The sequence below is a fragment of the Heptranchias perlo genome, chromosome 15, assembly GCF_035084215.1.
Source record: "Heptranchias perlo isolate sHepPer1 chromosome 15, sHepPer1.hap1, whole genome shotgun sequence".
Lineage (NCBI taxonomy): Eukaryota > Metazoa > Chordata > Chondrichthyes > Hexanchiformes > Hexanchidae > Heptranchias > Heptranchias perlo.
This window is the reverse complement of record NC_090339.1, coordinates 66,256,007-66,283,359: the sequence shown is the minus strand read 5'-3', so window position 1 is coordinate 66,283,359 and position 27,353 is coordinate 66,256,007. Positions and strand designations below refer to the sequence as shown.

The 27,353-nt window shown below is 45.3% G+C and overlaps 1 protein-coding gene across 1 annotated transcript; it reads right to left on the bottom strand.

Annotated features, from left to right (window-relative positions):
• Positions 1-938: 938 nt before the first annotated feature.
• On the bottom strand, positions 939-27,097 carry LOC137333164 (calcium-binding protein 39-like). The gene is made up of 8 exons (XM_067997352.1): positions 26,981-27,097; positions 24,370-24,531; positions 23,747-23,865; positions 3,483-3,651; positions 3,342-3,401; positions 3,151-3,216; positions 2,802-2,945; positions 939-1,231 (listed from the first exon to the last, which is right to left on the bottom strand). The coding sequence occupies exons 1-8, from the start codon at positions 27,095-27,097 to the stop codon at positions 1,058-1,060; spliced, it is 1,011 nt and encodes a 336-aa protein (XP_067853453.1). The 3' UTR covers positions 939-1,057.
• Between the last annotated feature and the right edge of the window lie 256 nt (positions 27,098-27,353).

Below are 27,353 nucleotides of genomic sequence, written 5' to 3'. Positions count from 1 at the left end.
GTGGATGTCAGAGGAGAGGATCGAGCTTGGTTGTGATGCTTCTGCAGTCAAATTGCCTGCCAACACTCAGTGTCAAGGCTCACCCTTGAATGGCCATTTGTCTAAGTATCGCAGAGTGCCCTGCACCCATTTTTATACAAAGCACTGCAATGTTCAACCTGTGTGATGCAATACCCACCAAGTCCTGAAAAAGGATTCTGATGAAAGGTCATCGAGTGAATTTTGTTCCTCTCCACAGGGGCTGCCTGACCTGCTGAGTGTTTTCAGCATCTGCAGTATTTTACTTTTGCCTGAAAAAAGATTATTCATTTGCTTCTATTCCAGTGTCGCCCAATACGTTAGCCACTCTCCACATGTGGCTGATTGCATTTCTGATCAGTAAATAAACAATGAGTAACAGACACCATTACAGGGCGTGTGATCTCAATACTCATTTTCGCACAGCATGCGCATCTGAACTTTTTGTGCATTTGTTGGTAAAATGGTGAGATGAAGTGGGAGTGTTTTACTTCCTTGGTTACTGAATGGTCGGAGATGTTTGTTCAGTAAATATCCACACATGAAGTACATTTTCCCTGAATTCTGTGCAAGACATTTTCTACTAAAATTAGTGCTTGTGGGTAAAACAGTGTGATTGTAGCCACACCTCCATTCAGCAATGTTTAGTGGACAACACTGGTCTATTCGAAGCAAACAACTCAAGTACTTCAAAACACGCTGTGCTATCCAGTCTAGTTGCAGATTTAAGTTTCTGCAATTGTTTGTGGTTCCCAGTGAGTTGTCCATTCGATTACTTGAGCTGCTTAATATAAACAAAATAATGATGTACATTACAGATGTGCAATCTGTAGATTTCTTTTCAATGTAAACCCAGGTGTGCAAAAAAACTAATTCACATCCTACAGTAAAACAGCACTTCAGATCTCAAACAGAAAGCATTTATATGGAGTGCCAGTTACACTTGCCTCAGTCCTTTGGTTGATGACATTTCTCAGCACCTTCAGTCTTAGGCTGCATTTAAAAGGGGGAAACCAAGTTAAGTATCTACTTGCTGTATCTACAGCCTTTTTAAATCTCGTATCTGCTTAATCAAATAGGTCTTTTCATCACAGAATTGTTCATCATCTGTCCGATCAGACTGAAACTTGCTCAGGAACTCGATCAGTTTACTTTGATTCTTTAACAGGATTTCTAAGACTGGTTGGGTTTTGCTGGGATTTGCCACAAAAACCTGGTGGAAAATAGAAAATACAACAATAAATAAAATAGCAACATTGCATTTAAACAAGATGCAACTCAGTGGGAAAGTGACAAACTTTTGCTGCAGTTCAGTAACTATTAATAACTTTTCTGATAGAATTGTGTTTCCTTTATTTATAGAGGGCCTGAATTTAAACAGGCTGTGATTCAGACACTGGTGCTGTCTAGGGGTGACCCTGCTGCATCAGGGGGAGGGCATCTAATCTGCATGGGGCCAACAGATCAATGTCCCAGGCCCCACTGACAGACTGTCCCAGGATTTGATTGTGATTGATTAATATGGATTGATTGATTTGGCATCCTATTTGACCCTGAGATGAGCTTCTGACCACATATCCTCTCCATCACCAAGACCATCTACTTCCACCTCCATAACATCGCCCGTCTCCACCCCTGCTTCAGTTCATGTGCTGCTGAAACCCTCATCCATGCCTTTGTTCCCTCCAGACTTGACTATTCCAATCCTCTCCTGGCCGGCCTCCCATCTTCCACCCTCCGTAAACTTGAATTCATCCAAAACTCTGCTGCCCGTATCCTAAGTCGCAGCAAGTCCCGTTCACCCATCACCCCCTGTGCTCGCTGACCTACATTGGCTCCCAGTCCGGGAATGCCTTGGTTTTAAAATTCTCATCCTTGTTTTCAAATCTCCATGGCCTCACTCCTCCCTATCTCTGTAACCTCCTCCAGCCCTACAACCTCTGAGATCTCTGCGCTCCTCCAATTCTGGCCTCTTGCTCATCCCTAATTTTATTCGCTCCACCATTGGCAGCCGTGCCTTCAGCTGCCTAGGCCCTAAGCTCTGGAATTCCCTCCCTAAACCTCTCCACCTCTCTACCTCTCTCCTCCTTTAAGACACTCTTTAAAACCTACCTCTTTGACCAAGCTTTTGGTCCCCTGTCCTAATATCTCCTTATGTGGCTCGGTGTCAAATTTTGTTTGATAATCGCTCCTGTGAAGCGCCTTGGGACGTTTTACTATGTTAAAGGCGCGATATAAATGCAAGTTGTTGTTGATTGATGTGTTTGATCAATTTGATTGATTGATGTGAAGCCTGGCCACCGAACAGGGCCGAGGTTACCCTCCCCAATTCAGGGGTGATCGTAGGGACCCGGCTGAGATCAGCCAGCTCTCACACTGACTGCAGAATCGAGTCTAGAACCTCCCTGGGCAGCCTGGTTAACACTGCACTGGATAAACTCACTGGGCCAGGACAGTGACCACATCCATCGCTTTCAACTGATGCAAAGAGATGAAACCACAGGTTTCCTCACATTTCCTCAAAGGTCATCATAAAAATAGGAATAAATGCTTTTGTAGCCTCACAGAATTCTGTTGGTAAATTCTTTATCCCAGGATTTTTTCCCCATTATTATTTTTAATGAAATATTACAAGTGATGCCCTTTTCGTCTCCATTTAATCAAGTTATTATATGTTTTCAAATGAAGGTTTGCACCATCCACTCAATGTAACCACGTTAGCAGACACATGTTCTTCTGGTCAGAGCTGGAAAGACTGAGATCATGAGAATAAAATGTTTTACCTTGAACACATGAAAAGCTTCAAATTGGATGTTTCTGCTTTTGTCCCTCAGTAAATTCATCATGAGTTTCAGATTTTCTGGTTTGCTGACGTACTTTGACATTATGGTGTAATTATGTCTGTCCAGCAGCAATTCCCCTAGAAGCTAGTGGCAAAGAGGAATGCCAGTCAATTTAAACAAATGGTAATCCTGAACACATGGAAAATCACTTCATAGACATTCAAAACAACTTATTTTTATTCCAGAGTTAATGGGGGAGTTTTCAGCTGTGCAATGTTACTTTGCCCAAGGTGGCAGAGTGTTTATTGTCAGTATAAAGGAATGTAACGAGGAAAGAGTCTCACTGTACCTTCAGGGACTGACGCTTGGTCACATAATTTTCAGAATGCAGCAGTTTCTCATATTCAATAAATATCTAAAAAAAGCCAAATTTTATGTTCATGCTTTCTGATATTGCATCTTCCTTTATTGTTTGAGCAGTACCAAGATCTTTAAATTAATAAGAATAAAACATGAAATAAAGTAAAGAATTAAACTTACTCTGTCATAATTTTTTTCTAAAAAATGTGCAGAAACAGGCTTGTGTTGGGTGAGCAAATCCTGAAAATATTTGTGAAATATCAGTAATTGTAAAATTGTAAAATACACCACACACACTGCTACTGAGAAAGGACCATTTACCTTAAATGAAGCAAATGCGTCTGAGGCTATGTCAAAAGTGGACAGTTCTACATATCTGAAGAAGTCATAAAACTGTTCTGAGTAGAGAATTATTTTAGCCAGAGGCTCATGACGAATGCATTCTCGCAGCATAATGCCACAATTTAGTGCAATTTCTGGTGTCTCGTATCTATGCAACAGAAAGTAATAGTGTTTAAGTACTAATAATTCCCATCAATTTTAATTTAAACACTATGGCCTAGAATTTCCTGAAAACTCATACTGAAGCAACAGCCTAAGTATGGCGCAATGCCGATTTTGCCATAAAAAATAGAGGAAATCTACAAGTGACATACACCAGTTTTTACACCATTCCTAAATTTCCTCGATTGTTTATGCCAATTCTGCAAAACCGTCACTGAAACCGTTTGCCGCTCATTAACATAGCCACGCCCCCATGCAAAAAGGGGAGATTTAATCGAAGTTTTCAGATATTAAGGGGAACTGATAGGGTAGATAGAGAGAAACTATTTCCTCTGGTTGGGGAGTCTAGGACTAGGGGACACAGCCTAAAAATCAGAGCCAGGACTTTCAGGAATGAAGTTAGGAAACACTTCAACACACAAAGGGTGGGAGACGTTTGGAACCCTCTTCCGCAAACAACAGTTGATGCTCGCTCAATTGTTAATTTTAAATCTGTAATTGGTAGATTTTCTGTTGAGGGATATGGGGCTAAGGCGGGTATATGGAGTTAGGTCACAGATCAGCCATGACCTCATTGAATGGCGGAACAGGCTCAATTGACCTACTCCTGTTCCTATGTTCCTAAAATTGCAGCTCGTGCAAATTTTCTGAATTTACTCCAGTTCTGAACGTGTGTAAATTTACACAAGCAAAATTTTAGGTGCAACAGGACACAGTTATATTTCTGGTATTTATGGCGATATTTTTCAGAATTTTAAAACATTTCTCCTCATTGACTGACAATGTAGTTTCTGTATCTTTGAATACATCTTTATGACATCAGGATGATTCACATTAAAAATTGAAAAACTTCCACAAAGTTAAACATTCTGTGCCTAATGTGCATAAATTTTACACATAAAGAGAGGATTAAAGAAGGAAAATGGCAGCAATTGGGTGTGCTCGGCCCCCCCCCCCTCATTATTTATGCTGATTTCCACTTTTTTATGCCAGTTTTATCCTAAGTTTCTCAGGAAATTTCGGTATAACTCGTCAATCAGAAGATCGCTAAATTTCAATCCAAGTTGCTGGTTACACCATTTCAGGAAATTCTGGACCTAGCATATTTCCTTTTTAAATATATATAGTTTAGTTTTGGTATAATGGTGTACTTCAGACTAACAACTTGCATATAATTGATAGTAAGTTGTGAAATAGTTTTAGCATATTTAGAAATTGTGTAAGTGTAATTTACACAAACACACATCAAGTTCTTAGCATTTGCTGATGCCTCGAAAAGGCTCACTCATGCTTTCAGTTACTGACCAACTGATGACAATCCTCCGAGGGGGAAATAAGTGGGGTCTCGAGGGGGAAATAAGTGGGGTCTCGAGGGGGAAATAAGTGGGGTCTCTCTGGGTTGAGTTGGTTCCAAGATACCAGGTGATAGAATTTTAGAATCAGGCAGTTCTACAGTACTTCAGGTGATGGACCAGTCAGCCTGTCTCTTTAAACGGATCCAGAGCCCTCAGATTCTTCCTACTTGGCTCCACCAACCTTGCTACCAAATCTAACTGGTCCTAACTAGATTAACATCAGGAAGCTTATTAGTATAGTGTGCTGGTACACTGTACACTTTAAACTCCAGCAGTTCCTCAGGGCATAACTGAGGGTCCCTAATTCTTGATTATTGCCAACTTACATTTAAACTCTGACATTAAGGGAGAAAGGGTGCCCCTCACAGGGAGAGTATCTGGCAAATAGAAACTCAGTAGTTTGATCTTGAGGCTTTTAAACATGGGGAACTGCATGTTGGGACACCTGGCTGACCAAAATAAAGCAATTTCACTCAAAACCTAATGCATGGAACGAAAATAGAATTCCCCTTAGACACACAACTAAAATCTAAAAACAGGAATAATGAATTTCTACAGCGAAAAAAAGGATCTCACATTTAAACATTAAGTGAAATCAATGAGTGTCCCATGCATCTTTGTAATATATCCCTTAATATCTGTTGTTTTATTTTGTAAGTATGCTATATAAAATGTGGGCCTTGTAGTTACGCGGTGAGATTAGAGGTATGAGTGTTTAATGCGTTCATCTGAAACACCCTGTTCACTAATTTAGCAGAGGCACGGCCCCATTTAAAATGACACCTCTACTCGATGGATTTTGGGTGAACATGCTAAGAGTTTCGAATTGATTATCTCACTGAGTGATTTCAAAGGCTCAGTTTTTTATTCTTTTTGTTAAGAAATAGCTGGTCTCAGAGCAGCATGAATTGACTTTACAGGTAATTCAAAGATCTGTAATAAAGAACAATGTACTTATGCTAAAGGCTGCATAGCAGCAAATGATGCAAGTGCAAAACTATGAGAGAATGATGCTCATATTCTGATGTATAAAATACACAATTTCATTTCATCTAAAAGTAAAATAATTCAATAAGCTGTAAACATTATATGTGGAACAATGCGTGGTCAGGGGTGAGCTGTCATAAGAACATAAGAAATAGGAGCAGGAGTAGGCCGTAGGCCCCTCGAGCCTGCTCCGCCATTCAATCAGATCATGACTGATCTTTGACCTCAACTCCACTTTCCTGCCCGATCCCCATATCCCTTGATTCCCTTAGAGTCCAAAAATCTATCGATCTCAACCTTGAATATATTCAATGACTGAGCATCCACAGCCCTCTGGGGTAGAGAATTCTAAAGATTCACAACCCTCTGAGTGAAGAAATTCCTCCTCATCTCAGTCTTAAACGGCCGACCCCTTATCCTGAGACTATGCCCCCTAGTTCTAGACTCTCCAGCCAGGGGAAACATCCTCTCAGCATCTACCCTCTCAAGCCCCCTGAGAATCTTACATGTTTCAATGAAATCACCTCTCATTCTTCTAAACTCCAGAGAGTATAGGCCCATTCTACTCAATCTCTCCTCATAGGACAATTCTCTCATCCCAGGAATTAATCTAGTGAACCTTCATTGCACCCCCTCTAAGGCAAGTATATCCTTCCTTAGATAAGGAGACCAAAACTGTGCATAGTACTCTAGATGTGGTTTCACCAAAGCCCTGTACGATTGTAGTAAGACTTCCTTACTCTTGTACTCCAACCCCTTTGCAATAAAGGCCAACAATCCATTTGCATTCCTAATTGCCTGATGTACCTACATGTTTACTTTCTGTTTTTCTTGTATGAGGACACCCAGATCTCTCTGAACACCAACATTTAATAGTTTCTCATTATTTATAAAATATTCTGATTTTCTATTCTTCCTACCAAAGTGAATAACCTCACATTTCCCCACATTAAACTCCATCTGCCACCTTCTTGCCCACTCACTTAACCTGTCCATATCTCTTTGCAGACTCTTTGCATCCTCCTCACAGCTTCCTTTCCCACTTAGCTTTGTATCGTCAGCAAACTTGGATACATTACACTTGGTCCCTTCATCTAAGTCATTAATATAGATTGTAAATAGCTGAGGCCCAAGCACTGATCCTTGCGGCACCCCACTGGTTACAGCCTGCCAACCTGAAAATGACCCGTTTATCCCTACTCTCTGTTTTCTGTCCGTTAACCAACCCTCTATCCATGCTAATATATTACCCCCAACCCCATGAGCCCTTATCTTGTGTAACAACCTTTTATATGGTACCTTATCGAATGCCTTTTGAAAATCCAAATATACCACATCCACTGGTTCCCCCTTTATCTACCCTGTTAGTTACATCCTCAATGAACTCTAATAAATTTGTTAAACACGATTTCTCTTTCATAAAACCATGTTGACTCTGCCTAATCATATTATGATTTTCTAAGTGTCCTGTTACCACTTCCTTAATAATGGATTCCAGCATTTTCCTGACGACTGATGTCAGGCTAACTGGCCTGTAGTTCCCTGTTTTCTCTCTCCCTCCCTTCTTGAATAGCGGGGTTACATTTGCTACCTTCCAATCCACAGAGACCGTTCTAGAATCTAGGGAATTTTGGAAGATCACAACCAATGCATCCACTATCTCTGCAGCCACCTCTTTTAGAACCCTAGGATGTTGGCCATCAGGTCCAGGGGATTTGTCGGCTTTTAGTCCCATTAGTTTCTCCAGTACTTTTTCTTTACTGATATTAATTGCTTTAAGTTCCTCACTCTCATTTACCCCTTGGTTCCCCACTATTTCTGGTATTTTATTTGTGTCTCCTACTGTGAAGACAGATACAAAATATTTGTTTAACGTCTCTACCATTTCCTTATAATTTCTCCTGTCTCAGCCTCTAGGAGCCCAGCGTTTACTTTTGCTACTCTCTTCCTTTTTACATACTTGTAGAAGCTCTTACAATCAGTTTTTATATTTCTTGCTAGTTTACTTTCATATTCCATTTTCTCCCTTTTTATCAGTTTTTTTGGTCGTCCTTTGGTTTCTGAAACTCTCCCAATCCTCAGGCTTATTATTCTTCTTTGCAACATTATAAGCCTCTTCTTTCAATCTAATACTATCCTTAACTTCTTCAGTTAGCCAGGGATGGATCGCTTTTCCCATGGAGTTTTTATTTCTCATTGGAAAGTATATTCGTTGAGAATTCTGAAATATTTCTTTCAATGTTTGGCATTGCTTATCTACCGTCATACCTTTTAATCTAATTTCCCAATCTACCTTAGCCAACTCACCCCTCATACCTCAATGTGAAATTCTATCATATTATGATCACTCTTCCCCAGAGGATCATTTACTATGAGATTACTAATTAACTCTGTCTCATTACACAATAAAAGATCTAAAACAGCCTGTTCCCTGGTTGATTCCACGACGTATTGTTCCAGGAAATTGTCACGAATGCATTCCATGAACTCATCCCCCAGACTACCGTTGCCAATTTGATTTGCCCAGTCTATTTGGAGATTAAAGTCCCCCACGATTATTGCATTATTGTTGTTACAAGCTCCTCTTATTTCTTGATTAATACTCTGTCCAACAGTATAACTACTATTAGGGGGCCTATAAACTACTCCCACCAGCGTTTTCTGCTCCTTGTTATTTCTTATCTCCACCCAGACTGATTCTACTTTCTGATCTTCTGCGCCAAGATCCTTTCTCACCACTGTCCTGTATTGTACAGACACTGGATTGTACGGGTGAGCTGTCCTGTATTGTACAGACACTGGATTGTACAGGTGAGCTGTCCTGTATTGTACAGACACTGGATTGTAGAGGTGAGCTGTCCTGTATTGTACAGACACTGGATTGTACAGGTGAGCTGTCCTGTATTGTACAGACAGTGGATTGTACAGGTGAGCTGTCCTGTATTGTACAGACAGTGGATTGTACAGGTGAGCTGTCCTGTATTGTACAGACAGTGGATTGTACAGGTGAGCTGTCCTGTATTGTACAGACAGTGGATTGTACAGGTGAGCTGTCCTGTATTGTACAGACACTGGATTGTACAGGTGAGCTGTCCTGTATTGTACAGACAGTGGATTGTACAGGTGAGCTGTCCTGTATTGTACAGACACTGGATTGTACGGGTGAGCTGTCCTGTATTGTACAGACAGTGGATTGTACAAGTGAGCTGTCCTGTATTGTACAGACAGTGGATTGTACGGGTGAGCTGTCCTGTATTGTACAGACAGTGGATTGTACGGGTGAGCTGTCCTGTATTGTACAGACAGTGGATTGTACAAGTGAGCTGTCCTGTATTGTACAGACAGTGGATTGTACGGGTGAGCTGTCCTGTATTGTACAGACAGTGGATTGTACAGGTGAGCTGTCCTGTATTGTACAGACAGTGGATTGTACAGGTGAGCTGTCCTGTATTGTACAGACACTGGATTGTACGGGTGAGCTGTCCTGTATTGTACAGGCAGTGGATTGTACAAGTGAGCTGTCCTGTATTGTACAGACAGTGGATTGTACACGTGAGCTGTCCTGTATTGTACAGACAGTGGATTGTACAGGTGAGCTGTCCTGTATTGTACAGACAGTGGATTGTACAGGTGAGCTGTCCTGTATTGTACAGACAGTGGATTGCACAGGTGAGCTGTCCTGTCTTGTACAGACACTGGATTGTACAGGTGAGCTGTCCTGTATTGTACAGACAGTGGATTGTACAGGTGAGCTGTCCTGTATTGTACAGACAGTGGATTGTACAGGTGACCTGTCCTGTATTGTACAGACAGTGGATTGTACGGGTGAGCTGTCCTGTATAGTACATACACTGGATTGTACAGGTGAGCTGTCCTGTATAGTACATACACTGGATTGTACGGGTGAGCTGTCCTGTATTGTACAGACACTGGATTGTACAGGTGAGCTGTCCTGTATTGTACAGACAGTGGATTGTACGGGTGAGCTATCCTGTATTCTACAGACACTGGATTGTACGAGTGAACTGTCCTGTATTGTACAGACAGTGGATTGTACGGGTGAGCTGTCCTGTATTGTACAGACACTGGATTGTACAGGTGAGCTGTCCTGTATTGTACAGACACTGGATTGTACAGGTGAGCTGTCCTGTATTGTACAGACACTGGATTGTACAGGTGAGCTGTCCTGTATTGCACAGACACTGGATTGTACAGGTGAGCTGTCCTGTATTGCACAGACACTGGATTGTACAGGTGAGCTGTCCTGTATTGTACAGACAGTGGATTGTACGGGTGAGCTATCCTGTATTGTACAGACAGTGGATTGTACAGGTGAGCTGTCCTGTATAGTACATACACTGGATTGTACACGTGAGCTGTCCTGTATTGTACAGACAGTGGATTGTACACGTGAGCTGTCCTGTATTGTACAGACACTGGATTGTACGGGTGAGCTGTCCTGTATTGTACAGACAGTGGATTGTACACGTGAGCTGTCCTGTATTGTACAGACAGTGGATTGTACAGGTGAGCTGTCCTGTATAGTACAGACACTGGATTGTACAGGTGAGCTGTCCTGTATTGTACAGACACTGGATTGTACAGGTGAGCTGTCCTGTATTGTACAGACAGTGGATTGTACGGGTGAGCTGTCCTGTATTGTACAGACAGTGGATTGTACACGTGAGCTGTCCTGTATTGTACAGACAGTGGATTGTACAGGTGAGCTGTCCTGTATTGTACAGACACTGAATTGTACAGGTGAGCTGTCCTGTATTGTACAGACACTGGATTGTACAGGTGAGCTGTCCTGTATTGTACAGACACTGAATTGTACAGGTGAGCTGTCCTGTATTGTACAGACACTGGATTGTACGGGTGAGCTGCCCTGTATTGTACAGACAGTGGATTGTACACGTGAGCTGTCCTGTATTGTACAGACAGTGGATTGTACAGGTGAGCTGTCCTGTATTGTACAGACAATGGATTGTACAGGTGAGCTGTCCTGTATTGTACAGACAGTGGATTGTACAGGTGAGCTGTCCTGTATTGGACAGACAGTGGATTGTACAGGTGAGCTGTCCTGTATTGTACAGACAGTGGATTGTACAGGTGAGCTGTCCTGTATTGTACAGACAGTGGATTGTACAGGTTAGCTGTCCTGTATTGTACAGACAATGGATTGTACAGGTGAGCTGTCCTGTATTGTACAGACACTGGATTGTACAGGTGAGCTGTCCTGTATTGTACAGACAGTGGATTGTACAGGTGAGCTGTCCTGTATTGTACAGACAGTGGATTGTACAGGTGAGCTGTCCTGCATTGTACAGACAGTGGATTGTACAGGTGAGCTGTCCTGTATAGTACAGACACTGGATTGTACAGGTGAGCTGTCCTGTATTGTACAGACACTGGATTGTACAGGTGAGCTGTCCTGTATTGCACAGACACTGAATTGTACAGGTGAGCTGTCCTGTATTGTACAGACACTGGATTGTACGGGTGAGCTGTCCTGTATTGTACAGACAGTAGATTGTACACGTGAGCTGTCCTGTATTGTACAGACAGTGGATTGTACAGGTGAGCTGTCCTGTATAGTACAGACAGTGGATTGTACACGTGAGCTGTCCTGTATAGTACAGACAGTGGATTGTACAGGTGAGCTGTCCTGTATTGTACAGACAGTGGATTGTACAGGTGAGCTGTCCTGTACTGCACAGACAATGGATTGTACAGGTGAGCTGTCCTGTATTGTACAGACAGTGGATTGTACAGGTGAGCTGTCCTGTATTGTACAGACAGTGGATTGTACAGGTGAGCTGTCCTGTATTGTACAGACAGTGGATTGTAAAGGTGAGCTGTCCTGTATTGTACAGACAGTGGATTGTACAGGTGAGCTGTCCTGTATTGTACAGACAATGGATTGTACGAGTGAACTGTCCTGTATTGTACAGACAGTGGATTGTACACGTGAGCTGTCCTGTATTGTACAGACACTGGATTGTACAGGTGAGCTGTCCTGTATTGTACAGACAGTGGATTGTACGGGTGAGCTGTCCTGTATTGTACAGACAGTGGATTGTGCACGTGAGCTGTCCTGTATTGTACAGACAGTGGTTTGTACAGGTGAGCTGTCCTGTATTGTACAGACAGTGGATTGCACAGGTGAGCTGTCCTGTATTGTACAGACAGTAGATTGTACACGTGAGCTGTCCTGTATTGTACAGACACTGGATTGTACAGGTGAGCTGTCCTGTATTGTACAGACACTGGATTGTACAGGTGAGCTGTCCTGTATTGTACAGACAGTGGATTGTACACGTGAGCTGTCCTGTATTGTACAGACAATGGATTGTACGGGTGAGCTGTCCTGTATAGTACAAACAGTGGATTGTACACGTTAGCTGTCCTGTATAGTACAGACAGTGGATTGTACAGGTGAGCTGTCCTGTATTGTACAGACAGTGGATTGTACAGGTGAGCTGTCCTGTATTGTACAGACAGTGGATTGTACGGGTGAGCTGTCCTGTATTGTACAGACACTGGATTGTACAGGTGAGCTGTCCTGTATTGCACAGACAATGGATTGTACAGGTGAGCTGTCCTGTATTGTACAGACAGTGGATTGTACAGGTGAGCTGTCCTGTATTGTACAGACAGTGGATTGCACAGGTGAGCTGTCCTGTATTGTACAGACAATGGATTGTACGAGTGAACTGTCCTGTATTGTACAGACAGTGGATTGTACACGTGAGCTGTCCTGTATTGTACAGACAGTGGATTGTACACGTGAGCTGTCCTGTATTGTACAGACAGTGGATTGTACAGGTGAGCTGTCCTGTATTGTACAGACAATGGATTGTACAGGTGAGTTGTCCTGTATTGTACAGACAGTGGATTGTACAGGTGAGCTGTCCTGTATTGTACAGACAGTGGATTGTACAGGTGAGCTGTCCTGTATTGTACAGACACTGGATTGTACAGGTGAGCTGTCCTGTATTGTACAGACAATGGATTGTACAGGTGAGCTGTCCTGTATTGTACAGACACTGGATTGTACGGGTGAACTGTCCTGTATTGTACAGACAATGGATTGTACAGGTGAGTTGTCCTGTATTGTACAGACACTGGATTGTACAGGTGAGCTGTCCTGTATTGTACAGACAATGGATTGTACAGGTGAGCTGTCCTGTATTGTACAGACAGTGGATTGTACAGGTGAGCTGTCCTGTATTGTACAGACACTGGATTGTACAGGTGAGCTGTCCTGTATTGTACAGACAGTAGATTGTACGGGTGAGCTGTCCTGTATTGTACAGACACTGGATTGTACAGGTGAGCTGTCCTGTATTGTACAGACACTGGATTGTACAGGTGAGCTGTCCTGTATTGTGCAGACACTGGATTGTACGGGTGAGCTGTCCTGTATTGTACAGACAGTAGATTGTACGGGTGAGCTGTCCTGTATTGTACAGACACTGGATTGTACAGGTGAGCTGTCCTGTATTGTACAGACAGTGGATTGTACGGGTGAGCTGTCCTGTATTGTACAGACAGTGGATTGTACAGGTGAGCTGTCCTGTATTGTACAGACACTGGATTGTACAGGTGAGCTGTCCTGTATTGTACAGACAGTAGATTGTACACGTGAGCTGTCCTGTATTGTACAGACACTGGATTGTACAGGTGAGCTGTCCTGTATTGTACAGACAGTGGATTGTGCAGGTGAGCTGTCCTGTATTGTACAGACAGTGGATTGTACACGTGAGCTGTCCTGTATTGTACAGACAATGGATTGTACGGGTGAGCTGTCCTGTATTGTACAGACACTGGATTGTACACGTGAGCTGTCCTGTATTGTACAGACAGTGGATTGTACAGGTGAGCTGTCCTGTATTGTACAGACAGTGGATTGCACAGGTGAGCTCTCCTGTATTGTACAGACACTGGATTGTACAGGTGAGCTGTCCTGTATTGTACAGACAGTGGATTGTACAGGTGAGCTGTCCTGTATTGTACAGACAGTGGATTGTACAGGTGAGCTGTCCTGTATTGTACAGACAGTGGATTGTACAGGTGAGCTGCCCTGTATTGTACAGACACTGGATTGTACGGGTGAGCTGTCCTGTATTGTACAGACAGTAGATTGTACGGGTGAGCTGTCCTGTATTGTACAGACACTGGATTGTACAGGTGAGCTGTCCTGTATTGTACAGACAGTAGATTGTACACGTGAGCTGTCCTGTATTGTACAGACACTGGATTGTACAGGTGAGCTGTCCTGTATTGTACAGACACTGGATTGTAGAGGTGAGCTGTCCTGTATTGTACAGACAGTGGATTGTACACGTGAGCTGTCCTGTATTGTACAGACAGTGGATTGTACGGGTGAGCTGTCCTGTATTGTACAGACACTGGATTGTACGGGTGAGCTGTCCTGTATTGTACAGACACTGGATTGTACGGGTGAGCTGTCCTGTATTGTACAGACACTGGATTGTACGGGTGAGCTGTCCTGTATTGTACAGACACTGGATTGTACGGGTGAGCTGTCCTGTATTGTACAGACAGTGGATTGTACGGTTGAGCTGTCCTGTATTGTGCAGACAATGGATTGTACGGGTGAGCTGTCCTGTATTGTACAGACACTGGATTGTACACGTGAGCTGTCCTGTATTGTACAGACAGTGGATTGTACACGTGAGCTGTCCTGTATTGTACATACACTGGATTGTACAGGTGAGCTGTCCTGTATTGTACAGACAGTGGATTGTACAGGTGAGCTGTCCTGTATTGTACAGACAGTGGATTGTACAGGTGAGCTGTCCTGTATTGTACAGACACTGGATTGTACAGGTGAGCTGTCCTGTATTGTACAGACAGTGGATTGTACAGGTGAGCTGTCCTGTATAGTACAGACACTGGATTGTACAGGTGAGCTGTCCTGTATTGTACAGACAGTGGTTTGTACAGGTGAGCTGTCCTGTATTGTACAGACAGTGGATTGTACAGGTGAGCTGTCCGGTATTGTACAGACAGTGGATTGTACAGGTGAGCTGCCCTGTATTGTACAGACACTGGATTGTACGGGTGAGCTGCCCTGTATTGTACAGACACTGGATTGTACGGGTGAGCTGTCCTGTATTGTACAGACACTGGATTGTACGGGTGAGCTGTCCTGTATTGTACAGACACTGGATTGTACGGGTGAGCTGTCCTGTATTGTACAGACACTGGATTGTACGGGTGAGCTGTCCTGTATTGTACAGACAGTGGATTGTACACGTGAGCTGTCCTGTATTGTACAGACACTGGATTGTACGGGTGAGCTGTCCTGTATTGTACAGACACTGGATTGTACACGTGAGCTGTCCTGTATTGTACAGACAGTGGATTGTACAGGTGAGCTGTCCTGTATTGTACAGACAGTGGATTGTACAGGTGAGCTGTCCCGTATTGTACAGACACTGGATTGTACAGGTGAGCTGTCCTGTATTGTACAGACAGTGGATTGTACAGGTGAGCTGTCCTGTATTGTACAGACAGTGGATTGTACAGGTGAGCTGCCCTGTATTGTACAGACACTGGATTGTACGGATGAGCTGTCCTGTATTGTACAGACAGTGGATTGTACAGGTGAGCTGTCCTGTATTGTACAGACACTGGATTGTACGGGTGAGCTGTCCTGTATTGTACAGACAGTAGATTGTACGGGTGAGCTGTCCTGTATTGTACAGACACTGGATTGTACAGGTGAGCTGTCCTGTATTGTACAGACAGTAGATTGTACACGTGAGCTGTCCTGTATTGTACAGACACTGGATTGTACAGGTGAGCTGTCCTGTATTGTACAGACAGTGGATTGTACACGTGAGCTGTCCTGTATTGTACAGACACTGGATTGTACAGGTGAGCTGTCCTGTATTGTACAGACAGTGGATTGTACAGGTGAGCTGTCCTGTATTGTACAGACACTGGATTGTACGGGTGAGCTGTCCTGTATTGTACAGACACTGGATTGTACGGGTGAGCTGTCCTGTATTGTACAGACACTGGATTGTACGGGTGAGCTGTCCTGTATTGTACAGACAATGGATTGTACGGGTGAGCTGTCCTGTATTGTACAGACACTGGATTGTACGGGTGAGCTGTCCTGTATTGTACAGACACTGGATTGTACGGGTGAGCTGTCCTGTATTGTACAGACAATGGATTGTACGGGTGAGCTGTCCTGTATTGTACAGACACTGGATTGTACACGTGAGCTGTCCTGTATTGTGCAGACAGTGGATTGTACACGTGAGCTGTCCTGTATTGTACAGACAGTGGATTGTACAGGTGAGCTGTCCTGTATTGTACAGAGACTGGATTGTACGGGTGAGCTGTCCTGTATTGTACAGACAGTGGATTGTACGGGTGAGCTGTCCTGTATTGTACAGACACTGGATTGTACGGGTGAGCTGTCCTGTATTGTACAGACACTGGATTGTACGGGTGAGCTGTCCTGTATTGTACAGACAGTGGATTGTACGGTTGAGCTGTCCTGTATTGTACAGACAATGGATTGTACGGGTGAGCTGTCCTGTGTAGTACAGACACTGGATTGTACGGGTGAGCTGTCCTGTATTGTACAGACACTGGATTGTACGGGTGAGCTGTCCTGTATTGTACAGACACTGGATTGTACGGGTGAGCTGTCCTGTATTGTACAGACAGTGGATTGTACGGTTGAGCTGTCCTGTATTGTACAGACACTGGATTGTACACGTGAGCTGTCCTGTATTGTACAGACAGTGGATTGTACAGGTGAGCTGTCCTGTATTGTACAGACAGTGGATTGTACAGGTGAGCTGTCCTGTATTGTACAGACACTGGATTGTACGGGTGAGCTGTCCTGTATTGTACAGACACTGGATTGTACGGGTGAGCTGTCCTGTATTGTACAGACAGTGGATTGTACGGTTGAGCTGTCCTGTATTGTACAGACAATGGATTGTACGGGTGAGCTGTCCTGTGTAGTACAGACACTGGATTGTACGGGTGAGCTGTCCTGTATTGTACAGACACTGGATTGTACGGGTGAGCTGTCCTGTATTGTACAGACACTGGATTGTACGGGTGAGCTGTCCTGTATTGTACAGACAGTGGATTGTACGGTTGAGCTGTCCTGTATTGTACAGACACTGGATTGTACACGTGAGCTGTCCTGTATTGTACAGACAGTGGATTGTACACGTGAGCTGTCCTGTATTGTACAGACAGTGGATTGTACAGGTGAGCTGTCCTGTATTGTACAGACACTGGATTGTACGGGTGAGCTGTCCTGTATTGTACAGAGACTGGATTGTACGGGTGAGCTGTCCTGTATTGTACAGAGACTGGATTGTACGGGTGAGCTGTCCTGTATTGCACAGACAGTGACTCCAGATCCACAGCAATGTGGTTGATTCTTAATTGCCCTCTGAAATGGCCGAGCAAGCCACTCAGTTGTAAAATCTCGCTTAAAAAAAGTCACAATAAGAATAAAACCGGACAGACCACCCGGCATCGGACCACTAGGCACCGGACACGACAAAGGCAAACCAAGCCCAGTCGACCCTGCAAAGTCCTCCTCACTAACATCTGGGGACTTGTGCCAAAATTGGGAGAGCTGTCCCACAGACTAGTCAAGCAACAGCCTGACATAGCCATACTTACAGAATCATATCTTTCAGCCAACGTCCCAGACTCTTCCATCACCATCCCTGGGTATGTCCTGTCCCACCGGCAGGACAGACCCACCAGAGGTGGCGGTACAGTGATATACAGTCAGGAGGGAGTGGCCCTGGGAGTCCTCAACATTGACTCTGGACCCCATGAAATCTCATGGCATCAGGTCAAACATGGGCAAGGAAACCTCCTGCTGATTACCACCTACCGTCCTCCCTCAGCTGATGAATCAGTCCTCCTCCATGTTGAACACCACTTGGAGGAAGCACTGAGGGTAGCAAGGCCAGAAAATGTACTCTGGGTGGGGGACTTCAATGTCCATCACCAAGAATGGCTCGGTAGCACCACTACTGACCAAGCTGGCCGAGTCCTGAAGGACATAGCTGCTAGACTGGGCCTGCGGCAGGTGGTGAGAGAACCAACACGAGGGAAAAACTTACTTGACCTCGTCCTCACCAATCTACCTGTCCCAAATGCATCTGTCCATGACAATATTGGTAAGAGTGACCACCGCACAGTCCTCGTGGAGATGAAGTCCCGTCTTCGCACTGAGGACACCATCCAACGTGTTGTGTGGCACTACCACCGTGCTAAATGGGATAGATTCAGAACGGATCTAGCAGCTCAAAACTGGGCATCCATGAGGCGCTGTGGGCCATTAGCAGCAGCAGAATTGTATTCCAGCACAATCTGTAACCTCATGGCCCGGCATATTCCTCACTCTACCATTACCAACAAGCCAGGGGATCAACCCTGGTTCAATGAGGAGTGTGGAAGAGCATACCAGGAGCAGCACCAGGCGTACCTGAAAATGAGGTGCCAACCTGGTGAAGCTACAACTCAGGACTACATGCATGCTAAACAGCGGAAGCAACATGCTATAGACAGAGCTAAGCGATTCCACAACCAACGGATCAGATCAAAGCTCTGCAGTCCTGCCACATCCAGTCGTGAATGGTGGTGGACAATTAAACAACTGACGGGAGGAGGAGGCTCTGTAAACAACCCCATCCTCAACGATGGCGGAGTCCAGCACGTGAGTGCAAAAGACAAGGCTGAAGCGTTTGCAACCATCTCCAGCCAGAAGTGCCGAGTGGATGATCCATCTCGGCCTCCTCCCGATATCCCCACCATCACGGAAGCCAGTCTTCGGCCAATTCGATTCACTCCACGTGATATCAAGAAATGGCTGAGTGCACTGGATACAGCAAAGGCTATGGGCCCCCACAACATCCTGGCTATAATGCTGAAGACTTGTGCTCCAGAACTAGCTGCGCCTCTAGCCAAGTTGTTCCAGTACAGCTACAACACTGGCATCTACCCGACAATGTGGAAAATTGCCCAGGTATGTCCTGTCCACAAAAAGCAGGACAAATCCAATCCGACCAATTACCGCCCCATCAGTCTACTCTCAATCATCAGCAAAGTGATGGAAGGTGTCGTCGACAGTGCTATCAAGCGGCACTTACTCACCAATAACCTGCTCACCGATGCTCAGTTTGGGTTCTGCCAGGACCACTCGGCTCCAGACCTCATTACAGCCTTGGTCCAAACATGGACAAAAGAGCTGAATTCCAGAGGTGAGGTGAGAGTTACTGCCCTTGACATCAAGGCAGCATTTGACCGAGTGTGACACCAAGGAGCCCTAGTAAAATTGAAGTCAATGGGAATCAGGGGGAAAACTCTCCAGTGGCTGGAGTCATACCGAGCACAAAGGAAGATGGTAGTGGTTGTTGGAGGCCAATCATCTCAGCCCCAGGGCATTGCTGCAGGAGTTCCTCAGGGCAGTGTCCTAGGCCCAACCATCTTCAGCTGCTTCATCAATGACCTTCCCTCCATCATAAGGTCAGAAATGGGGATGTTCGCTGATGATTGCACAGTGTTCAGTTCCATTCGCAACCCCTCAGATAATGAAGCAGTCCGAGCCCACATGCAGCAAGACCTGGACAACATCCAGGCTTGGGCTCATAAGTGGCAAGTAACATTCGCGCCAGATAAGTGGCAGGCAATGACCATCTCCAACAAGAGAGAGTCTAACCACCTCCCCTTGACATTCAATGGCATTACCATCGCCGAATCCCCCACCATCAACATCCTGGGGGGTCACCATTGACCAGAAACTTAACTGGACCAGCCATATAAATACTGTGGCTACGAGAGCAGGTCAGAGGCTGGGTATTCTGCGGCGAGTGACTCACCTCCTGACTCATAGAGTCGACTTTTACCCTTTATAGAGTCATAGAGTTATACAGCACGGATAGAGGCCCTTCGGCCCATCGTGTCCGCGCCGGCCATCAAGCCCTGTCTAATCTAATCCCATATTCCAGCATTTGGTCCGTAGCCTTGTATGCTATGGCATTTCAAGTGCTCATCCAAATGCTTCTTGAATGTTGTGAGGGTTCCTGCCTCCACAACCCTTTCAGACAGTGAGTTCCAGACTCCAAACACCCTCTGGGTGAAAAAGTTCTTTCTCAAATCCCCTCTAAACCTCCCGCCTTTTACCTTGAATCTATGTCCCCTTGTTATAGAACCCTCAACGAAGGGAAAAAGTTCCTTAGTATCCATCCTATCTGTGCCCCTCATAATTTTGTACATCTCAATCATGTCCCCCCTCAGCCTCCTCTGCTCCAAGGAAAACAAACCCAATCTTCCCAGTCTCTCTTCATAGCTGAAGCTCTCCAGCCCTGGTAACATCCTGGTGAATCTCCTCTGCACCCTCTCCAAAGCGATCACATCCTTCCTGTAGTGTGGCGACCAGAACTGCACACAGTACTCCAGCTGTGGCCTAACCAATGTTTTATACAGCTCCATCATAACCTCCTTGCTCTTATATTCTATGTCTCGGCTAATAAAGGCAAGTATCCCATAAGCCTTCTTTACCACCTTCTCTACCTGTTCCGCCGCCTTCAGGGATCTGTGAACTTGCACACCAAGATCCCTCTGACCCTCTGTCTTGCCTAGGGTCCTCCCATTCATTGTGTATTCCCTTGCCTTGTTAGTCCCTCCAAAGTGCATCACCTCGCACTTTTCCGGGTTAAATTCCATTTGCCACTGTTCCGCCCATCTGACCAACCCATCTATATCGTCCTGCAGACTGAGGCTATCCTCCTCGCTATTTACCACCCTACCAATCTTTGTATCATCAGCGAACTTACTGATCATACCTTTTACATTCATATCCAAGTCATTAATGTAGACCACAAACAGCAAGGGACCCAGCACCGATCCCTGTGGTACCCCACTGGCCACAGGCTTCCAGTCACAAAAACAACCTTCGACCATCACCCTCTGCCTTCTGCCACTAAGCCAGTTTTGTATCCAAAGTGCCAAGGCACCCTGGATTCCATGGGCTCGTACCTTCTCGACCAGTCTCCTGTGGGGGACTTTATCGAAGGCCTTACTGAAATCCATGTATACCACATCCACTGCGTTACCCTCATCCACACGCCTAGTCACCCCCTCAAAAAATTCAATCAAATTAGTCAGACATGATCTTCCCTTGACAAAGCCATGTTGACTATCCCTGATTAATCCTTGCTTCTCCAAGTGGAGACTAATTTTGTCCTTCAGAATTTTTTCCAATAATTTTCCTACCACTGATGTTAGGCTCACTGGCCTGTAGTTCCCCGGTTTTTCCCTACTCCCCTTCTTGAATAATGGTATTACATTTGCGGTTCTCCAGTCCTCTGGCACATCCCCTGTGGCCAGAGAGGTTCTGAATATATGTGTCAGAGCCCCCGCAATCTCCTCCTTTGCCTCACACAGTAGCCTGGGATACATTTCGTCCGGGCCTGGGGATTTATCCATTTTTAGGCCTGCTAAAACCGCCAATACCTCCTCCCGCTCGATGTTAATATGTTCGAGTATATCACAGTCCCCCTGCCGTATTTCTATGTCTACATCGTCCTTCTCCATAGTGAAAACAGATGCAAAAAATTCATTTAGAACCCCTCCTACATCTGCCGGCTCCACACACAGATTGCCATTTTTGTCCCTAATGGGCCCTATTTTTTCCCTAGTCATCCTCTTACCCTTAATATACTTATAAAACATCTTAGGATTTTCCTTTATTTTGCTCGCCAGTGTTATTTCATGGCCCCTCCTTGATCTCCTAATTTCTTTTTTAAGTATCCCCCTGCACTTTTTGTACTCCTCTCGGGCTTCCTCCGTCTTTAGCCTTTTGTATCTGCCAAAAGCCCTCCTTTTTTTCCTAATCCATTCTCGTATATCCCCTGACATCCAAGGTTCCCTGGAGTTCTTGGAACCACCCTTGACCTTTACGGGAACATGTTGCCATTGTATGGTCTCAATCTCCCTTCTGAAAGACTCCCATTGCTCCGATGCGGATTTTCCTACAAGCAGCTGATCCCAGTCCATTTTGGCCAGATCCTGCCTTATCCTATTAAAATCGGCCTTCCCCCAATTTAGAACCTTTATTTCCGGCCCCTCCCTGTCCTTTTCCATGACCACCTTAAATCTCACCGAATTATGGTCACTGTCACCAAAGTGCTCACCTATTAGCACTTCTTCCACTTGGCCGGCCACATTCCCTAGAATTAGGTCCAGTACCGCCCCCTCTCTTGTAGGACTTTCTACATGCTGGCTCAAAAAGCTCTCCTGGATGCACGTTAAGAATTTTGTACCCTCTTAGCCTTTTACACTCTGAGTATCCCAGTTAATATTGGGGAAGTTGAAATCCCCCACTATTATTACCCTATTATTTGCACAATTTTCTGAGATTTGCCTACATATCTGTTCCTCTATCTCCCCCTGACTGTTTGGGGGCCTATAGTACACTCCCATCAAAGTGCTTGCCCCCTTTTTGTTTTTAAGCTCCACCCATATGGCCTCATTAGAGGAACCTGCTAATATATCATCCCTCCTTATGGCAGTAATCGATTCTTTAATTAATATTGCGACCCCCCCTCCTCTTATACCTCCCCCTCTGTCTCGCCTGAAGATTCTGTACCCCGGAATATTGAGCTGCCAGTCTTGCCCCTCCCTCAACCATGTCTCTGTGACAGCAACAATATCATACTCCCATGTGTTTATCAACACCTTCAGTTCATCCACCTTATTCGCAAGACTCCTTGCATTAAAATAGATGCCATCCAGCCTTGCCCTCACATATTTGCCCTGTCTTCCAAGCTGACTTGTTTTTTTCAAGTCAGCTTGGAAGACAGGGCAAATATGTGAGGCTGAAGCCTTTCCACCATCTATAAGGAACAAGTCAGGAGTGTGATGGAATACTCTCCACTTGCCTGGATGAGTGCAGCTCCAACAACACTCAAGAAGCTCGACACCATCCAGGACAAGGCAGCCCGCTTGATTGGCACCCCATCCACCACCCTAAACATTCACTCCCTTCACCACCGGCGCACAGTGGCTGCAGTGTGTACCATCCACAGGATGCACTGCAGCAACTCGCCAAGGCTTCTTCGACAGCACCTCCCAAACCTGTGACCTCTACCACCTAGAAGGACAAGAGCAGCAGGCACATGGGAACAACACCACCTGCACGTTCCCCTCCAAGTCACACACCATCCCGACTTGGAAATATATCGCCGTTCCTTCATCGTCGCTGGGTCAAAATCCTGGAACTCCCTTCCTAACAGCACTGTGGGAGAACCGTCACCACACGGACTGCAGCGGTTCAAGAAGGCGGCTCACCACCACCTTCTCAAGGGCAATTAGGGATGGGCAATAAATGCCGGCCTCGCCAGCGACGCCCACATCCCATGAACGAATAAAAAAAAGGTGAGCTGGACTGTATTGTTCGGAGAGTGGATTGTGCAGGGGATATACCGCCAATATTCAGGGTGAAGGATTGCAAGACGTTACAAGTTTAACAGCTCGATCGGCATCTGCTGCTGGTGATGCAATATTACAGAATCATTATCTTGAACAAGAATGTACAGTTCAGAGGGATCTAACTTCCAGGAAAAAGAATAAGAAGTATTTTGTTTATAATGTGATACAGTAACTGTCCCTGGCTTTTAATGGATTGTTACTGAATTCCACGAAGCTTACCCCTTTAGCAGCATGAATAGGATCTGCATGTGTGACGACACGTACTCCACTGTGGGAATCCTTGCTCCAATCTGCCTGCGGAGAATGTTGTTGAAGATCTGTGCTACATCCTTCTTGCCCTAAAGTGAGAGCAAAAGGAAATTTTGGGAACTCCAGACTTTCTACGGCTTAACAGTGAAACAAGTGAACTGCACAAACAGCAATAACAGAGGGGAAACGAGTTTAATATAACACACTTTACACTCTTAAATCCACAATTTATCTTAAAAGGAAGCACCCCAGTGATTGAAAGGGTTTAAATGTTTCTTCATCTGCATAATGCGGGTTTGCAAGAGCACATGGTCAGCACTGAGCTCACCGGGATTAGTCAGTGGTGTAACTGGTGGCTCCGACCATGTCCAGTGCCCCCTCACCCCTCCTGAGGATCTTTCCGCCCTTCCAGACGAGAATCCTGAGGGCAAATCAAGGCTAAGATTTGAAATGTCTCCGAATGCAAGATGTTAACATTTTACTAATGACCGACAGAGACCAATATACATTTATAAAAAAACACACAATTACATCTCGTGATTTCATTAATGAAATGACATAAAATTAATGAACTGATTGTGTTTTTATTGTACCTCAAAGTCGATCATATGGAGGCCGGCTATCAGAGTGGTTAATAGATTGGAATTATAAAGTTCCTGAGCTAACTGTGCCACTGCTTCTGTCTGGGGATCTTTCTCACTATCGTACAGGATTGCCTTCATTAATATCAAGCTTTTAGACACTTCCTCTGTGACCTAAACAAAATAATTACAGTTGAGTTTGTTTCTCACGGACATACAGCTATATACTAGCAACGTACCTGAGAAAGATCTCATGGCAAAATAAATAATCCAAGTAACTTCACTTAATACAACTGACAAGCAACAATCCAGACCAGACAACTTGTACAGTCGGCCTCTGACCAGGAGCAGGACCAACACCAGGTGTGTTCACACATTGTGCTTCCAGGTCCCTCCAGGTCCATATGTAGTCAGCCTGCACGAGATGACAGAAGAGCACCATCTTAACAGAGGTAAGAATTTCACAAATTCAAAATAAAGTTACTGAAGTTACATCTATATTCGCAATCTTCCATGGTGTTACTCGTAGGTAGTCTCGGGTCTGGGGCATGGTTGTGATATTTGGCTGCTAACTAGGCCTGTCACTTCAAGCCACTGCTCTAAGTAGGAAAATTCAGATAATTGTAGCTACTTAAACAGTTGCAGTTTGAGGACAGTGGCAGGTGTTTCTGCGTTTCGGGTTCCTGGCCATTGGCTTTCCTTCTCTTCTTAAAAATGATTCAATAGAATCTTACAGCACAGAAGGAGGCCATTCAGCCCATCGTGCCTGTGCTGGCTCTTTGAAAGAGCTATTCAATTAGTCCCATTCCCCTGCTCTTTCCCCATTGCCCTGCAAATTTTTCCCTTCAAGTATTTATCCAATTCACTTTTGAAAGTTATTATTGAATCTGCTTCCACCGCCCTTTCAGGCAGCACATTCCAGATCATCACAACTGCAACAAAGTGGGACACCTTCAAGAGGTGATGGATGGCCCAACCAGAGGTGCTCCCTTGGACTTGAGGGAGTGAAGATGGGTGGTCACATCAGGGGGAATGGTGAGGGTGGGAGAGAATAAAGGTTTAGTTGGGGAAGGAGTGGCTGTACAAAGTGACAATGGCAGAAGTAGGTGGTGAATGGAGAGGTAAAGGCTAAGCAGCTGAGAGTTTGAAAGTGCCGTTATCAGCGACTAGGGGGACAGAAGGGGAGAGTGGGGTGTGAGTGGTGGGGGATATAAGGAAGTGGGGGTAGAAGGGGGGAGTGGGATGTGAGTGGTGGGGGATATAAGGAGGTGGGGGGAGAAGGGGAGAGTGGGGTGTGAGTGGTGGGGGATATGAGGAGGTGGGGGAGAAGGGGAGAGTGGGGTGTGAGTGGTGGGGGATATGAGGAGGTGGGGGAGAAGGGGAGAGTGGGGTGTGAGTGGTGGGGGATATGAGGAGGTGGGGGAGAAGGGGAGAGTGGGGTGTGAGTGGTGGGGGATATGAGGAGGTGGGGGAGAAGGGGAGAGTGGGGTGTGAGTGGTGGGGGATATGAGGAGGTGGGGGAGAAGGGGAGAGTGGGGTGTGAGTGGTGGGGGATATCAGGAAGTGGGGGTAGAAGGGGAGAGTGGGGTGTGAGTGGTGGGGGATATGAGGAAGTGGGGGTAGAAGGGGAGAGTGGGGTGTGAGTGGTGGGGGATATGAGGAGGTGGGGGAGAAGGGGAGAGTGGGGTGTGAGTGGTGGGGGATATGAGGAGGTGGGGGAGAAGGGGAGAGTGGGGTGTGAGTGGTGGATATAAGGAAGTGGGGGTAGAAGGGGAGAGTGGGGTGTGAGTGGTGGGGGATATGAGGAAGTGGGGGTAGAAGGGGAGAGTGGGGTGTGAGTGGTGGGGGATATGAGGAGGTGGGGGAGAAGGGGAGAGTGGGGTGTGAGTGGTGAGGGATATAAGGAGGTGGGGGGAGAAGGGGGGAGTGGGGTGTGAGTGGTGGGGGATATGAGGAGGTGGGGGGAGAAGGGGGGAGTGGGGTGTGAGTGGTGGGGGATATGAGGAGGTGGGGGAGAAGGGGAGAGTGGGGTGTGAGTGGTGGGGGATATGAGGAGGTGGGGGAGAAGGGGAGAGTGGGGTGTGAGTGGTGGGGGATATGAGGAGGTGGGGGAGAAGGGGAGAGTGGGGTGTGAGTGGTGGGGGATATGAGGAGGTGGGGGGAGCTGATCTTGTCTGTTTGAGCAGAGAGGCCGCATAAGTTGGCAAGGTGAAGGAGATGGCCGTTAATATGGACAGGAGAGTTTATATGGAGGGAGAGGTTTAGGGAGGGTCCTAGGTGTGAATATAGGACAGAATGATGGGATGAAAGCTTCCCCTACCCTGAAATGAGTTTGGTCGTCTCAGTTCAGTTTCCACTGGGAGTGAATCGATCGCCTACAACTCAGCACAAATTAACATCATTAATAACTGAACTCGGAGAGAGCACAAGGGCACCTGGTGTGGGGAAAAGGATCATTGATATTTGTGCAGTACAGGACATCTGTGCCTGGAGCATGTAAATCCAACAAAAAAAAGATAAATAAATAAATAAAAGAGACAGCAGAGCAGATGGAGTGAGTGGAAACCACGAATGCAAAAACTGAACAACTTCCAAACATTACATTTGCTTCGATCTTGTGTACCTTTTCAGCTTTTCTATACTCTGAAGATTCTCGTTTTTCTAATATGGCCATGTTCTCCTTTAGGTTTCTCACAATTTCGACAGGACTTTTGTGAGATTTAACAAAAGGAAAGGGCATGGTTAATTTGCTGGTGTTGGATCTCTGCTCACTGATGTATTCATCTGCAGAAACAGAGTAAACGGTGTTTCCAGAATTAGCAAAAAAGCAAGCACAAGTACATCATTTGCAATGCCCCTTATGTGCTGACATTTATATTGTAGTTGGTATCAAGACACATTAAAAATCTGTTCCTTACGTTTCGTACGTAAATGGAGACTCGGTGAAACGTTTTGAAATAATGTTCAAAAAAACTGCTAAAAAGATTGAGCAGAAT